The sequence below is a fragment of the Myodes glareolus genome, chromosome 8, assembly GCF_982192425.1.
Source record: "Myodes glareolus chromosome 8, mMyoGla1.1, whole genome shotgun sequence".
Taxonomy (NCBI): domain Eukaryota; kingdom Metazoa; phylum Chordata; class Mammalia; order Rodentia; family Cricetidae; genus Myodes; species Myodes glareolus.
The window spans coordinates 108,917,732-108,933,778 of NC_142033.1; the positions used below are offsets into that span (position 1 = coordinate 108,917,732).

The 16,047-nt window shown below is 57.7% G+C and overlaps 1 protein-coding gene and 1 long non-coding RNA gene across 5 annotated transcripts; one reads left to right on the plus strand and one right to left on the minus strand.

The window, feature by feature from the left end:
- Nucleotides 1–1,469: 1,469 nt before the first annotated feature.
- On the minus strand, nucleotides 1,470–15,952 carry Arhgap45 (Rho GTPase activating protein 45). 4 transcript variants are annotated; one of them, XM_087909420.1, is made up of 23 exons: nucleotides 15,726–15,952; nucleotides 13,578–13,902; nucleotides 11,228–11,371; nucleotides 11,042–11,126; nucleotides 10,884–10,956; nucleotides 10,569–10,635; nucleotides 10,356–10,493; nucleotides 10,198–10,262; nucleotides 9,947–10,057; nucleotides 9,786–9,866; nucleotides 7,577–7,765; nucleotides 6,644–6,781; nucleotides 6,016–6,206; nucleotides 5,798–5,922; nucleotides 5,623–5,700; nucleotides 5,432–5,536; nucleotides 5,178–5,350; nucleotides 4,554–4,742; nucleotides 4,342–4,479; nucleotides 3,573–3,799; nucleotides 3,277–3,487; nucleotides 2,549–2,633; nucleotides 1,470–2,264 (listed from the first exon to the last, which is right to left on the minus strand). In XM_087909420.1, exons 1-23 carry the CDS (start codon nucleotides 15,864–15,866, stop codon nucleotides 1,942–1,944), a joined length of 3,402 nt encoding a protein of 1,133 aa, XP_087765546.1. In that variant the 5' UTR covers nucleotides 15,867–15,952; the 3' UTR covers nucleotides 1,470–1,941. The 4 variants fall into 4 exon arrangements, with proteins under 4 accessions (XP_087765546.1, XP_087765548.1, XP_087765547.1 ...); XM_087909422.1 differs by lacking the exon at nucleotides 15,726–15,952 and adding an exon at nucleotides 14,961–15,170; XM_087909421.1 differs by lacking the exon at nucleotides 15,726–15,952 and adding an exon at nucleotides 14,776–14,927.
- LOC148121258 (uncharacterized) lies at nucleotides 7,763–8,835 on the plus strand. The gene is made up of 2 exons (XR_015738636.1): nucleotides 7,763–7,878; nucleotides 8,504–8,835. It is a non-coding gene; the product is annotated as an uncharacterized LOC148121258 (long non-coding RNA).
- Nucleotides 15,953–16,047: the final 95 nt, after the last annotated feature.

Sequence of the window (16,047 nt, forward strand, 5' to 3'; positions counted from 1 at the left end):
GATGTAACAGTGAAACTGTAGTTACGAAGTAGCAACTGAGGAATCTTATGGTGGGGTCACCACAGCATGAGGAACTGGAGTGAAGGGTCACAGCATCGGGAAGGTTGGGAAACCCTGCGCTAGAGGGTCCAGAACCTGCCCAACCTAGAAGGGTGTGGGAGTCTCACTCCCAGAGGCCCCTTCAGAGCCCTGTAGACAGGATTTGGGAAGGTAGGGACACGGACAGGGAAGTGTCCATCCCACTGGGACAGAACTTCCGTGTGGGCAGATAGGAATTTGTGGAGATGGAAGGCTCTCCCCCGGCTCTGGCTGCCGTAGGGGAACCCCACTGGGTTGCTTAGCGGACCGGGCGTGGCTTGGTGCTGTGCTCTCATCTAGCATTGGTAAGCCCTGGGTTTCACGCCCAGCACCACACAATCTGCGTTCCTAGCTGTCCCAGCACAGTGGCCTTTTAGTAATCTAGTGTCTGACTGAAATGGGCTTCTGAGCCACTTGGCAAAGTCAATCAGGATGGGGTGTGGCTTGTTTTAATGCAGGGGGAGGGCTCCTTTCACCCTCAAAGTGGGGCGTGGGGGTGTGTGTGTGCGCCAACTATACTCCCAGCAACCGGAGGACTCTGCATTCCAGGCCAGCAGGGATACATAGTGAGACCCTGCCTCAAAACAAACAAGAAAAACGAAACCAAGTGGCACTTATATCGAGATCAACAAACACAGACACATGCACCACTAGCCAGTCTTTGTTCCTCTCTCCAAGAACTGACGTCAGACTCCTTTGATGTCTCCGTCTTGGCCAAGAGCCAAGACTTCTTGTTTACCAAGAACCAGGCCGCCCTGAAGTGCTCACCCCAACCGACTCCAGACACCCTACCCTCAGGTATCTTATCTGTGCCTGTGGTTTGTTGGTATGGCTGCCCCTCATGAGGAAGCCCCCCCCCCCCGAGGTCCCACCCATCAGGAAGGAAGGCCCTGTCCCCTCTGGCTGGTATCAGGGTGGCAGAGAATTGTGTGGACTCCATGACTGGAATGGTAAGCCTCTGCTCCTCAGGATCCCCCTGCCTCCGCTGCGCTGGGATGACAGGTGTGTGCCAACCCCAGTTGATGAGGAGCAGGGGGTGACTCCATGTCCCAGGGCCACCATCATGCTGCCCCCAGGCTGAAGCTCCACAGGAGAGGATTCCTTTCCCAGAACTGCAAAGACATATTTAAGATGTGTGTAGCAAGAAACACAACGCCTGGTGTGGTTGGTGCACACCTTTGGTCCCAGTAATTGGGAGGCAGAGGCAAGAGGATCTCTGAGTTTGAGGCTAGCCTGGTCTACAGGGCAACCCTGTCATAGAGGGGCAGGAAGTAGGCGGAGCTGTAAGCCAACCGTAAGCCAGCCTGGTTTACATAGGGAGCTCCAGAACAGCCAGGGCTACAAAGCAAGACCCCATCTAAGAAACAATGACATCAAACCGGTCCTGTGGCTCGGTTGGTTAAGAAATTTATTTCAAGCAAAATGGGGGTGCATGTGAAAAGCTAATCCACTGCACCTAGGGAGAGGCCCACTACGTAACCTCAGCTCCTCCTTATCCGTGCTCAGCTTTCTGCAAGAACCCCGACACCAGAGCCACCCCAGCTCCGCACACAGAAGCCAGGCCTGCACCACTGGTGTCCTGCGTGGACACCCATCCAGACAGACCAAGAAGGGTGTGGCTTGCACCCTGGGCTGATGGGGACCACGGGAGCGATGAGGGTACCATGGAAATCCAGCTGCTGCATCTGCACAGGCACACGACGACGGCCAGGCCACTCCATCTGGGACCGCACCCCACAGTGCCAGAGTGCCCCGAAGTTCCTTTCTCAGAGTTATGAGAAACCAGCCCTTCAAGTCAAGGGGCCTTAGTCGCCCTTACAGTGGTTGGCAGTGGGCTGATGGTCACTACCATCATGACCCAATTCAGACAAACTGTGGCCGCCGGTCCCCACTGGTGCCACCTGTAATCTGCCCCCCTCGGAACCGCATAGCGGGCAGAGCGACCCGTGCTGTGTTGTTGGACTGGTTGGTGTTGAAGGCACACAGCCGCTGGCCTGGGTCTCCATCCTCTCCCTCCAGTTGCTCCTCACTGCCACTGCGGCTCTGGGGACCTTCCTCTAGACCGGCCTCCACCTCCGGCTGCTCCAAGAAACTGAGGCGGTGCAGGGCGCTGGCATCTGAGGATGATAGTGGATCAGAGGCCTCTTCCAGCTCCGAGTCCGAGTCATTGGACGCCATTCGGGATTCTGTGGCCGAGAAAAAGGGACGCAGAGAGAGGGATGAGGAACAGACCAAAACCCAGAAGACAGACACAGTGAACAGAAACTCGTCTGGTGGCCAAGGCTCAGCCACCTTGGACTCCGACACCATCCCAGCCTTCTTTCCCTCACTGGCCATCCCTGGGGTAGGCGGGCACCAGCACAGTAAAGAAAAAGTCAGTTTATGGACAAGATGTCACCACACTGACATGGCCTGAGCTGTCTGCCCGCACCCACTAGTCAGGGTCTGCGGGTTCCTCTGCCACACTCACCTCGGCCTCCATCCTCGGCCTCCTGCAGGGGGAAGACAAGGCCCTCAGCAGTCTCCAGCTGGGCACACTGGGTGGATGCCCCCTCCTGAATTGTGGGAAGGTGTTAGGGGTGGGCTCCAGCATGCCCCACTCCATTTCCATCTTGTCAATCTTTCTTCCTCCTTCCTCTCTCCCCCTCCCTCCTCCCTCTCTCCCTTCCTTCCTTCCTTCCTTTCTTCCTTCTCTGTAGCTTTGAAGCCTGTCCTGGAACTCGCTCTTGTAGACCAGGCTGTCTTCAGAGATCCACCTGCCTCTGCCTCCGGAGTGCTGGATTAAAGGCATTGCGCTACCATCGCCTGGTTTAGTTTTTTAAATTTTTTAATAATTTACTTTTTTGAGATAAGGTCTCATTATATATCCATGGCTGGTCTGGAGCTCACAGAGATCTGCCTGCCCTGCCTCTCCAGTGCTGGGATTAAAGATGCTTTTGTTTTTCAGATACAGGTACATAAGGTTCTCATGTAGCCCAGGCTAGCTTCAGACTTGTTCTGTGGCTGAGGATGGCCTTGATCTCCTGGACCTTCCTCCACCTCTGAGTTCAGCCTGGCTTCCTGGTGCTGGGGGTGGGCCCAGGGGTTCCTGCATGCTAGGCTGGCGCTCTACTACTGACCTGTACCCAGAACCTCCGATCATGTCGTGTGTCGCCACCCATAGCCTGAAGACCTCCCACACCACCAGGCCTTCTTTACCTGGCCGCCAGGTACCTCCTCTGGCTCCTCCTCGAAGACCAGGCCATAGTGGACAATCAGAGTCTCAATGACACGGGCCTGGTGTGGGTAGTCTACCAGGGAGGAGAGGGACACGGTGGCTTCCGTGGGCCGCGGCCGCAGCAGCGTGGGCCCAAAAACGATGCCCAGGTTCCCAGGGGTCATCTTATTGTCCTGCTCCACTTCCACGATCCTGGAGTGGGGAGCAGTCAGCGATGGAGATGAGTGGGTGGTTCCAGGGACCCCCAGCCATTTCTGCTCCCTGCCGGGGACCTCACCTTCGTAGGTGCCTCAGCAGGTACAACAGTGTGGCCCGGTTTTCCGCAGGCAAGTCCCGCATGAGCTCACGCAGGCGGCCAACCATGGCTAAGGCTGCAGAGTCACTCTCGGATCCGTCCTGCCGGCCCCGGCTCGCTGCCTTGGCCTCAGCCTCTGCCTTTAGGCTGTCCTTGGCTAGCCCCACCAGCTCATGGTAAAAGCGAAAAGAGATGAGGGGCTCCGGCAGCTACAGGATGACACATTCAGATAGAGGTCACAGGCCTGGCCTAGCAAGGGTGAGCTCCTGACATGGCCAGGCCACTGCCAGGCTCTGGGCGAGCCCCGAAATTAGGACCCACCACTGTAGCCTTAAGGCTTTGTCCGTTAGCCTTAGCCACGCCCAACAGATCAAGCTTGATTTGTAGAGCCTAACTCAGCCCCATCCCTGTACCCACCCACCCCTAGCCACTCTCACCAGCTCAGACCCTGATTTGGGCGCCTGCCCAGATGACCACGCCCATCACACGAGGGCCCACCCACCGCGGTGTCTGAGTCCATCCCATCCCTGTCTCGGACCTTCACTACTCCTATCTCTCTCACATAGCCACACCACCCAGCTCTTGCCACGTCTATTAGCGCAGGCTGCGACCCTCTCCCACCTGCGATACCCACCACCCCAAAACTCACACTTGGGGCCTCTCCCCTGCAGCCCCTGACTTCCCTCAGGTCCTTGCTCCACCTTGGCCACGCCCCTCCCCTCCCACAGACCACACCCCCAGTTTTCCTCACCTGCCGCAGGTACAGTTTTAGGACGTTGCTGATATCGTGGGGTGAGGCCTGAGACATCTCCACCAGCTCTTTGCCATTCTCAAAGGCCTGGCACAGCTTCTCCACGCGCGTTTTCACGCCGTTGACCCGGTAGATCCCCTGGGGAGGCGACAGTCACTCTCAAGCCGGCCTTGCACCAGCTCCCTGTCCCCCTTCCCGTCCCAGGGCCTCACCTTGGTGTGCAGGGCCCGCCGTTCAATCTCACAGACACATTTTTTGACGATGAAGGGCACGCCATCAGGGGTGCTGCGGGCCGCATGGCTGAAGTCCTGTCCAAACAGCTGCAGGCGGCCCTGAAGCTTCTTGTGGCCACACTGGATGGCCAGGGTCTCCAAACACTTTTTGTGACAAGCCAGACAGCACTGGAGGACAGCAAAATGTGGCTCTTCCAGATGCCCACTGTAAAGGCCAGGCCCCACTTCCGGCCTCCTTCCAAAACCCTGGCGCCTCTGCACTGGGCAACCCCTCCGTCTGGAGGGGTCTCGTCGGACTAAAACCTCCCCAGCCCTCTGCTGTCCATTTTGATCTTTTTGAGGCAGGGTCTCATGTAGCTCAGGCTGGCTCCGGACTTGTTATGTAGTCAAGGATGGACCTTGAATTCCTCATCCTACGTCCTCATCCCCTGAGCTGGAGTGACTGACAGGTGTGCGCCACCAGCGCCTACTTTTTTTTTTTCAGCGCCTACTCTTTGTGAAACAGGATGAAGCCCAGAGCTGTGTGCACGCCAGCCACACCCCCCAGCTACCCAGTCCCCATCCTTACGACACCCCGGCCCAGGGCTCCAGGTCCCCACACACCTCCTCACATTCAGCTCCCTGGAAGTACACGTAGCTATTGCACTCTCTGCACTTGGCCGGTGTGCGCAGCTTCCGAAGTCGGTGTGTGCGAGCCGCCTTGGACAGTCCCACGTGGCGGAAGGGTCCACTGGGCATGGCCACAGGTAACTCAGGGTCTATACCATTGAGGTCAGCTGTGGACAGGAGGAAAGGCCAGTTGGATAAATCATGTTCATACGCCTCCCACTGTCCCAGTTTCTTTGGGGGTCCCTCACCTGAATCAAAGGCTGAGGCCACCAAGCCAGCTTCCTGATCCACCAGCTCCTCACTGGATGACATGGTCCCACTGGACGATGTACGATCGAACTTCTTAAAGTCCCCTAATGGGAAACGGTGTTAGACAGTGGAACCAGGCTGGCCCGACCATGGGCTTCCCTATGTGACATGCACCCAGGCACCTCTTTACCTGAGCTGGCGTCCAGGCCAACTTCGGGGTCTGAGATGGAGATAGGCCAGGATTTGTGTACCTGGTGGCCACGCCCACCTGAGGGAGGAAAGAGGGATGAGGAAAGACTGTCTCCACTTGGGGAAGCCGGGCCATCGGAATGCAGCGTCTACTTTGTGCACCTGTGCACACTCACCCCTGTGGTCCTTGCTGGGAGCCCCCTCGGAGGCGCCACCTTCCTCAGGGGGACTGCCTGCAGCTTCGGGTCCTGTAGTATCCCCAGGGTTGAAGCTGCCCTTCCGTGTACGCATGATGGGGGACCTGGAGGTAGAGAGGTGTAAGAGGATCTCCCCCACCCCGAGCCATATCACCCACACCCCACTGCAAGTGTGTGGCTGCACCCAGTAGAGGTACCAGGCGTTGGCGGAGACATGAGGCTCAAAGTCGTAGCGCACATCGGGCTCCTCGCCTCGCTGCAATTGACGCACGTGCGATGCATACTGTTGGCCCGGGTCGTACAGCTTACTGCTCTCGCAGAGCATCTGAAAGTGCACGGGCAGCGGAGCTGTCTGCATGTGCATCAGCTGGTAATAGGAGATGGTGGCCTGGGGGGAGGGGAAATGTGACGTCAGAGGCTGTGGCCAGGCCCGTAGCCACGCCCATATCAACAAGCCCTTCCCACAGCTCAACCCCCTGTCTGAAGGGCACAGACCCTCCTCCAGCCCTCTAAGCCCAGCCACTCATAAAGCTTTTCCTGTTGACCGCCCCAGCTACTAAACCACACCCTTCAAAGGACTAACACCCAGGCCAGCCCCAAAGTCCTGCCCCTGCTCCTCCAAGTCCGGCCCCCAATCCCAGGACACCTTCCATGGCCACCCTAACGTTGCTGAGACCCTGTTGTACTGTCCTACTTGTAACAGGCTAGACATGTCCTAGCCGTGACCCCCCAAGACGTGCCGCACCCCAACCACCCCACTAGAATCCACACACACGCACCAAACACCGCCCACAGCCACCTCTCCAAGCTCAGCCTGCCACACACCGACTTTATGGTCTGATCACTCTGCCTGATGACCTCCTGGATCTGTCGCAGCGCTGTCACCTTTGTGTCCTCTAGCTCCTGTTTCTGTGTCTTTGCGTCCGCCACGCACGTGCGATAAGTGGCCATTGCCTCCTCAGCCTGAGGGGGCGAAGGTCAGTGACGGTTTTGACACAGAAATACTAGAAGAGACCTACATGTTGGGCACAACTGTCTTCACAGGAACTAGGGAGGCTGAGGGACAGCCTGGGAAATTTAGAGAGACTGTCTGTAGATAAATTTTAAACGACAAAGGATGTGGCTCAAGAGGGAAGCCCTGCCTAGAAACCCCAGTGATGGGTTGGAGGCGTGGTCATGGTGAAGCCCCGCCTCGAATCCCCAGAGAGGGGCTGGGGGCGTGGTCACGGTGGAGCCCCGCCTCGAATCCCCAGAGAGGGGCTGGGGGCGTGGTCAGGGTGGAGCCCCGCCTAGAATCCCCAGAGAGGGGCTGGGGGCGTGGTCAGGGCGGAGCCCCACCTAGAATCCTCAGTGAGGGGCAGGGGGTGTGGTCAGGGTGGAGCCCCGCCTAGAATCCCCAGAGAGGGGCTGGGGGCGTGGTCAGGGCGGAGCCCCACCTAGAATCCTCAGTGAGGGGCAGGGGGTGTGGTCAGGGTGGAGCCCCGCCTAGAATCCCCAGAGAGGGGCTGGGGGCGTGGTCAGGGTGGAGCCCCGCCTAGAATCCCCAGTGAGGGGCAGGGGGCGTGGTCAGAGGTCTTGCAGGTGGAAAGGCCCAGAGGTTCATTCTCAGTACAGTTAAAAATTAATAAAGAAATAGTAAGAAGGAGCTGGCATAGGTGGTGGGAAGGACAGAGGACTGGAGGTGGCAACTGCGCAGGCGCAAGGCCCCGGGAGGCCCTCCTCCAGGTCTTGTCTTCTAGGCTCCTCCTGTTAAAGCACCTTGTTTTTTGCCTCCTCCTCCAGCCTCCGCCTTTTGTCCAGGGCCTTGGAGGCAGCAGTCCCCGCTCCTGGGCCTGTGCCCTGTTGCTCCTCCTCGGCTTTGGCCACCTGGAGCCGGGCTTTGTCGTGGTCTTCGCAGCGTTGTTTGTAGCCCTGCTTGGCCTTGCGCAGGTTGGCCTCTGCCTCTTGCTGCAAGAGAAAAGAGAGGCTCCAGCCTGGGCAGCCTTTGCCCCTCCTCACCAGCAAGGACCTCACATTCCCACCCAACCAGCAGGGGACCTTGACAGGGGACACTTGGAAGGGTGTGTGCCGTGGGATCACACAGGGAAGCCGAGGCACGACTTCGAGCTGAACAGAAATACAAACTGAGTCATCTCCCCACTCCCCATGCCAGGTCTCAGAAGGTTTCACTTCTGTCTTCCGGATGAAAACAGAGCCGCCCAGGCAGGAAGCCAAGCACCCTGGGGTGGCCGGACACACTGAGTCAGAAACTAACGGGTCTGGGTGGGGGAAGCCCGCACCACACAGCCTGAAAGACAGAAACCTAAACACGAAGGCCAGGGGCTCCAGCTGAGACGCTTGCTTCTCAGAGGCAGAGCTCAAACTCAGCCTGGGTTATAAACCTCAACCTGGCAGTGGTGGCGCACGCCTTTAATCCCGGCACTGGGGAGGCAGAGGCAGGCAGAACTGTGTGAGTTCGAGGCCAGCCTGGTCTACAGAGCAAGTTCCAGGACAGCCAAGGAAAACAACACAGAGAAACCCTCACTCAAAAAACTAAACAAATGAAAAAACTCTCCTTCCCCAGGGGTGACATATCCGATATTGACATTGAGATTCATAACAACAGCAAAATCACAGTGATGAGATAACAAAGATTCTTTATGATTGTGGGCACCACAGCATAAGCAACTATCATTGGTTTAACAGGTAAAGGCACTTGCCACCAAGATGAAGGACCTAACTCTCTGGATCAGTGGAAGGAGAGAATTGATGCCTACAAGTCGTTCTCTGACCTCCAGATGTGTGCTGTGGCATCTCCACCCCCACCCCACCAAGTAAATTAAATAAAAAATAATAAAAAGAAATTAAAATCTAATAGCCTTGGGGGGGTCTCTACATAGTTCTGGCTGTTTTGCACTCCCTCTGTAGACCAGGCTGGCCTCGAACTCACACAGATCCTCCTGCCTCTGCCTCCCGAGCGCTAGGATTAGAGGGATTAAGGGTGTACACCCACACTGCCCAGCCTGATAGCTTTTTTTTTTTAAAAAAGTCAAATTATAACTGGACAGTGGTGGTGCAGTCAGAGGCACAGAAGAACTTGTCTCAAAAAAACAAAAAGGAAAAAAAAGTCAAATCATTAAGATGAAAATATCAGGTGATGTAGTGTGGGAGGGAAAGACAACCAATAGTTCTGCAGCTTGTGTTCTCTAATATGTAAAGAGCTCTGGGGAATCAATAACAAGTGCCGTCTGCTGCATTCTGAACAAACAGTATGAACAGAAAGGATTCACAGAAACTGAGAAGTGGGGGCAGCAGGATGCACACTCCCAACCACTCCAGTCAGAGCAGGTGGGGGACACAGCTTGTTATTGGTGGTTACTGGAGCAGTGGCCGAGAAACAGGTACAGAGGAGCCCAGGGGCCAGACATCGCCACTGTGTCTGTGTGCGCATGCCTACGGAAGCCGGAGGTCTGAGGGTGGAACTTCCCTCACCACTTTGTGATTTCCTTTAATTTTTGAGACAGGGTCTCACTGTGTAGCCCTGGCTAGACCAGAACTCACAGAGATCCACCTGCCTCTGCCTCCCAAGTGCTGGGATTAAAGGCGTGTGCCATTGTGCCTGTCCTGTGGCCCCCCCCCTTGTATTTTTGATTCAGTCTGGTAATCAGGCTACAGAGACCCCAGGATCCACCCGTCCCGCTGCCCGAGGGCTGGGGTTCACTCATACACACTGCCATGCCTGACTTTTATGTGAGTGCTGGCCGCATGGGGTCCCCATGTTTCCCCAGGAGCCATCTCCCCCAGTCACCTTCGTGCCTTTAAAACGCCCCAAAAATGGAACCAATGTGAATGGACATGGAGTATGCACTTGTCTAAGACTGCCCCTCAGTTTCCCTCCCCTGCTGAGCTGCGGGAGTCCTTGTGAGCGCAGGGAACATGCGCTGTAGCACGGGTGGTCTGGTTGTAGACCCACCCCTGCCGCCCCTACCAGCTTCCTCTGTGCGCGGTGCCAAGATTCTTTGATCTCCTTCCTGCGCCTCTCGTGCTCCAACCGCCTCAGCGTCAGGGGCTAAGAGGGACACGAACGGTGAGCACTGAGCTTGGGTGGTATCCGTGCCCAGCAGCCCACCTCGCCGGGGCGCAGCCCACCTGCATGAACGTCTGGGTCTGCAGTGTGCCCACGGCCTGCACCATGCCATGACCAAACTCCAGATCCTGCTCCAGGGCCAGCGCGTAGATGGACAAGAGGGGCATGTGGGGCTGCAGGGCGAGACGGCGGGTCACCAGGCGGGCATGCCACCAACAGAAATCTTCAGAAGCAGTAGGAGGGAGCAGCCAGGGCCGTCGAACTCCTACACATCCTTCAAATACCCCTTTCCCACCCGCTTAGCCCAACCTACCTCGTGTGTGATGCTCTGTCTGCAGCTGTGAACAACCTTCTGTAGACCTTTGGCAAATTCCATCTCTGCCAGAGATGGGGGTGCAAATGAGGCTTCGGAAATGCCCTTCCCCAGACCCCCCCCCAACAACCCTGTCCTGGTATCTCCTCGTCCCTCACCCAGAGTGGTCCGCTTGTCCAGGTAGCTGATGAGGTCTTTCATGTACTTGGCCATGTCTTTCGCGTACTGTAGGGCGGCGTCCACGCCCCCCTCACAGCGCTGCAGAAGGATGTCCACCTCCTTAGGGGGCAGGCAGCCTATGAGGGGGCAGTGCTCAGTCCCGATGGCCGCCACCCCTGTCCTTGTGGCCCCCACACCCCAGAGGCACTCACCCTCCTCACTTTCCTCCACACTGGGCGGGGACACCTCGCTGCCGGGTCCGTAAAGGTTCTCCATGGACTGCGAGAGGAAGAACATCCCGTTCTAGGCCGCGGAGCCTCTGCCCCGCCCCTTCTTTGCTGACACCCTCTATGGCTCCCCATGGCCCAGGAGGTAAAGTCAAGCAGGCTTATTTTCGTCCAGAACTCTCAGGCATTACAGCTGGGACCAGGAGCCTACCCTGTGGGAGACAACCATTCACACACACACACACACACACACACACACACACACACACGGTGGCCCGATGTGGGCTGCCCTCCGCTTACCTGGCTGGGGTCCCCGGGGGGCACGGCCAGAAGGGTACTGCTGTCCACTTCACCCAAAAGGAACTCAGAGACACTGCAGGGTAGGATGTGGGTGTCGTTCCAGAGGTTCACGAGCTCTACTCCCCGACCCCACTGTGCCCCCACGGCCCCGGGCTCACGTGCAGCTGAAGGACACAGCGATGGTCTCCAGGGCCTTCTCAAACTCCCGTTTATCCGCTTCGTTGTTGCTCTCGTAATGAAAAGCTGAGGGGAGGAGAGGAGATACCAGGGCTTGGTCAAATCCCTATGCATCCTGCAAAACCCAGCTACAGATACCCTCTCCTGTAAGCCTTTCCCTGGCTGACCTTTGACCTTGGCAATGAGCGTGCCGGCAGCTGTGAGCGTCTCCACGGTGTTCAGGAGTGGGTATCTGGAGATGACCTGGCGCATCACGCGCAGGGCTTCACCTAGGCACTCGTGGGCCAGCGGCCGGCGGGCCTCAAGGAGGTCTGCAGGGTAGAGTGAGTGTGGCTAAGAAGGAAGGGACTGGCTCCAGTCTTCCCAGAGGTGAGGTGGGGAAACTGAGGCAGAGGTTTCCCCAAGCAACTCCGTTAATTTCACCCTCTCCCAACGTTCCAACCGGAGGGAGGTGCTGTCATCTCCCTGTTCTTTCTGCAGGCATGGAAGACAAGGCGCAGAGAATGAAGGACGGGCTGGTGGCAATGGCGCACGCCTTTAATCCCAGCACTCGAGAGGCAGAGGCAGGCGGATCTCTGTGAGTTCGAGACCAGTCTGGTCTGCAGAGTGAGTTCCAGGACAGCCAGGGCTACAAGAGAAACCCCATCTCCAAAAACCAAACCAAACAAAATAAAAGAACAAAAGCCATTCGCTAATGGTCACACAGCCTTCCCTGTGCCACAGCCCTAGAAGGACCCTGCCTGGCCTGTGACTCCACGGTCCTCTGGCCTCCATCCTCAAAGGTCCAAAATCGGAAGGTGGGGTTTTCCGCCGCACTGTGCGAGCAAGCACAAGCCCTTGGGCAAGATGACAGGGCACTGAGGACAGGAGATCCTCCAGACAGAACCTGAAAACGCTCCCTGGTTTTCTGCAGCACCAGGCCCCGGCGGAATGCCACCCTGGAGGCGAGTCCCTCCACATATTTGTGACCAGAATCAGCCGAGGCTGTGAGGCGGAGGACTGGGAAGCTGCGCTCCCTCTTGGGACGTTCCAGGCAGGCACGCACGAACCCCTTTGGGTCGCCGGGATCCCTGCAGCTCCACGCATAGGCCTCCTTCGAAGTATAATGACACCCGGGATGCAGCGGAGAGGAGCGCGGAGTCCCTAGCCACCCCTGGGGGCTGTGCAGAGGCCTTGAGCACGCACATGTGCCTGCGTGTGCGCGCCCCGGCCCTGGGTAGGGCGACCCACACCTTGCACTGGCCTCTCACCTTGGGACCCCGTCTGGCAGCGCTGGGGGCCGTGGTCCAGCACCGGGTGCAACATCCCACAGACACACATGGCTCAGGGATGCAGGAAAGGACAGACGCTGGGGTGTGACCCTGGGACTGGAGTCCAGAGCGTCTGGGGTCTTCAGACCGCTGGCCAACAGCCAAACCGGCTTAAGCCGGTCGTCAGGCCCCGCCTCTTTCTGGGAACAATCCCACCCCCTATGCTCCACAGGCCTGCGCAAGGCCCTTCCCTAACCACGGAGGAGGAATTTGGCTGGGAATAAGTATGGAGTTTGCGGGGAAACTGAGGCTCAGAGTTGGAAGTCCAACGCAGGAGAAGGCTCCAGAGAAATGGCCTCGCGGTGACCTGTGTCCACCCCCCCAGCTGCTATCTCAAATGCATCTTGACTATCTGGGGATTGTGTTCCTGTCCTGTTTAGAGAAACCCAGCCCCAGAGGCCGGTACATCGGTGACCCCGCGCTCCAGGCCAACATCCAAGGATGCTTGGGTGCGGAAAGGCCAGCAGATTAGGGCTTCCCCAGAAAAGCAGACTCAGCCCCCTCTCCGGAGACCGGCTGCTCCCATCCTCTCTAGGATCCGCCCTGAAAGCCCCTCGGTAAGCCCCGGCCTCCATCTCCCTGTGTCTGTGTGGTGGGGAGGTTGAGGGGGAGTGGGGTTGGGCCCTGGGTACAGCGCTGACGTGTGGTTTCCGGGGAGCAGCTAGTGGGGGCGCTGAGGCTGGTGCCTGACCCATCTCTCTGAGCTGCTGGAGACAAACAGGAAGGAGGTGAAAATAACTCTGGAGGAAACGGAGCCGTCAGCAACCGCGTGCAGGAGAAAACGGAACCTTGGGCCTTGGGCCACTCACTCCCAGTGAGTCCTCTGTCCTCTGCCTTAACACCTTCCAAGTTCCCCCAGTGCCCACAGCATTGCTCGCAAGGTCCTTCAGCCTCCGCAGCCTAAGGCATCCCCCCTGTAGATCCCACAAATCCCTCAGAACCGAGCTGATGCGAACACTTCTTCCCTGCAACTTATTTGAAGCCTCCTCATGGCCCTCCCTTTCCTTTTTTCTTTCTTTTTCATCTTTTTCTTTTTTTATTCTGTTCTTTCTTCTTTTCTTTCTTTCTTTCTTTTTTTTTTCTTTTTGAGACAGGGTCTCACTGTGTAATTCTGGCTGACAAGGAACTCCTAGAGATTTCCTGCCTCAGTGCTGGGATGGAAAGCTTGCCCCTCTCCGTTTTAACAGTGCCAGTCAGGAACTCTCACCGTCTCGCAGCACAAACTCCTTGAGTTTCTCCAAGCCCTCAGCAAAGCGGGCCACATCAGCCAGCAGGGTGGAGATGTCTTCTACACCATCAGGGAAAGGTCCCTCGTTGGGTGGCTCTCCGGGGCTGGCAGCAGACAGGGGGCTTCGGTATCCCCGGCCCAGGGTCCAGGTAGCAGTCCCTGAGAGTGGGAAGCCGGCGGCACTGGCATGGCGGCTCAGGCTGGTGGGTCTTTTGAGTGTGCCTGTGGCCTTGGCGCCCGTGGACAGGGACGTGGCTGGTGGCTCCAGACCGGAAGCCTCTGGACCTTCCCTCTTGGGCAGTTCCTGGGAGGGTATAGGGGAGAAGAATCAAGGGGGATTCTTTTCTTCTTTTTCTTTTTTTAATTTTTCTTTTTTTTTTGTTTGTTTTTGTTTTTTTTTTTTCAAGACAGGGTTTTTCTATGTATCCCTAGCTGTCCTGGAACTAGCTCTTATAGGCCAGGGCGGCCTCGAACTCACAGAGATCCACCTGCCTCTGCTACCCGAGTGCTGGAATTAAAAGCATGGGCCACCACCGCCCAGCTTCAAGGGGGATTCTTTATCCTGGACACTGCCTCAGTTTCCCCAGAACTTACTCATGGTGTCAGAGGTCAGGGGGCAGAGATTTGAAAGCCTCTCCCCCTACACCTGTTACCCAACATCCTCCTCTTTTTAGCTTTCACAAACAACCGTCCCTACCCAAACCACAGCCTGGGGCGGGGCCTGTGTAGGCACAGGAGGGAGGGGCACCCCACTTCCTGGTGGGGGTGGGGAGGGCCCTCGTGGGTCTCCAGCCCTCTAGCCACCCCAGACTTCTCCATGGTGTCCACTATCCAGAAAATGGATGACTCCTAAGACCTGGATCAGGAGTTATCAGGCCCCTGGATCCCTGCACACCCCCAGACCCGTAGAGATACCCCTAAACTTTACAAATACCCAACAGCTCAGCAGGCATATCCAGGTCCTGAAGAAGCTCAGAGACCCCCTAAATATGCCCTGCACACCTGTACCCACTCCAATCCCACACCCCATTGGCTTCCAGAACCCTTAAATTGCTCCAACCCCATCTTCCAGAGAATCAAACATGTCAGTGGGCTCCGGTACCCGCTCTGCCCACTGCCCAGACGGAGTCATTCCTGTGAAGACGGGTGGCTCAGTGGCCACCAAAGCCGCCCCTACCGTCAAGCAGACTCCCAGGTTCAGGCCTCGCCGAGCCGCCTGCCATCCTGCCTGTTGGGGACTGTAGCTGGTGCGGGCTCCCCAGCGGGGGCCCAGCATGATGCCGGAATTGCACCTTATGCCTAGCAGTGGCCACGGGCTGTGGGTGTCATCCTGAGTCCCCGCCCGTCCTGTGCTCCACTCACCCCTGAGGAAGACTGTGGGTTGGGGCTCCCCGCGCGGTTCTTTTTGGAAATAGAGGGGGTTTTCATAAGTTCTCGCTTCTTCCTAGAGAACATGGTGGAGCCAGTCCCGTGGCCTCAGGTGTGGGCTGCAGGTCTGGGCCTCTCAACCCTGCAGTTCCTGGGGCTGGCCGGCTCTGGACCACATTGCTCAGGGCCACCCCCTCCCCAGCTGTCAGACCCACGTGACGGGCCTGGCCCTCATTGGTGCGCAAGTCCCCAACACAGGAAAAGGCCCCCAGCAGACAGAGGGAGGAGGGAGGTGATACTGTAGACCCGCCCCCAGTGTGACTGTCCTGGGTGCCGGTTCTTAGAGGGCTCTCTGCCCTGAGGCTCTGGCACAGGCTCCCCACAGCGGGCATCTTGCAGCTTGCTTCCTGGGGCTCTAGCCATTGCTGGGACCAGAGGCTGTCAGGAAGAGCAGTCTCACACACATAGCGACACATGGGGACACAGAAGAGGAGGAATGGGGGCTCACACAGATCCAGCAGACACCACCCGCAGGTGACCCCCACTTCCTACAGTCTCCTGGAGACCACAGGACAGGAAGGTGCCCGACTGGCTTCTACCCATCTCATCCTACAGCCCGGAAGCCCCACGGCCCTGCTGCCCCTTGGCTCCTGTTCTCGCCTTGCCTTCCACATCCCAGCTTTGAGCCTCACAGGGTGACTCCCAGAGGCCCATCTAATTTAGACACCCCACCCCTTAACTATCCAGGCCCCCACTGACCTCAGCCACACTGGGCGGCTCTCCAGGACACAGCCCAGGAAGGCCACAGCCCGCGGTGCCCAGTCCGGCTCTCCAAGCTCTGGTCCAACCACAAACCCAGCCAAGTAGCCCCTTGAGGGTCCCATGCCTCCCCCCACTCATAGCTGGACGGCTGGGGTGGGATTGGGAGTTGTCTCAGGATGAGGGCTGGCTGGCTCTGAGGTGGGTTTCTGGTCTGGCCAGAAAAGCTCCAGGGTCCTCTAAGCCACCTGGGAAATTCCCCAAGCCTGACCTCATCTCTACTTCATGGCTAGAAACACTCACAAGTCCCACCCTTGGGGGC

Coding starts and splice junctions, on each gene's coding strand:
- Arhgap45 (XM_087909420.1), bottom strand. CDS start 15,866: ATGAGTGGGGGGAGGCATGGGACCCTCAAGGGGCTACTTGGCTGGGTT. Junction 5,701..5,797: donor TCCCAGCAAGGACCACAGGG/GTGAGTGTGCAC, acceptor TTCCTCCCTCAG/GTGGGCGTGGCCACCAGGTA. Junction 5,537..5,622: donor TGGCCTGGACGCCAGCTCAG/GTAAAGAGGTGC, acceptor GTTTCCCATTAG/GGGACTTTAAGAAGTTCGAT.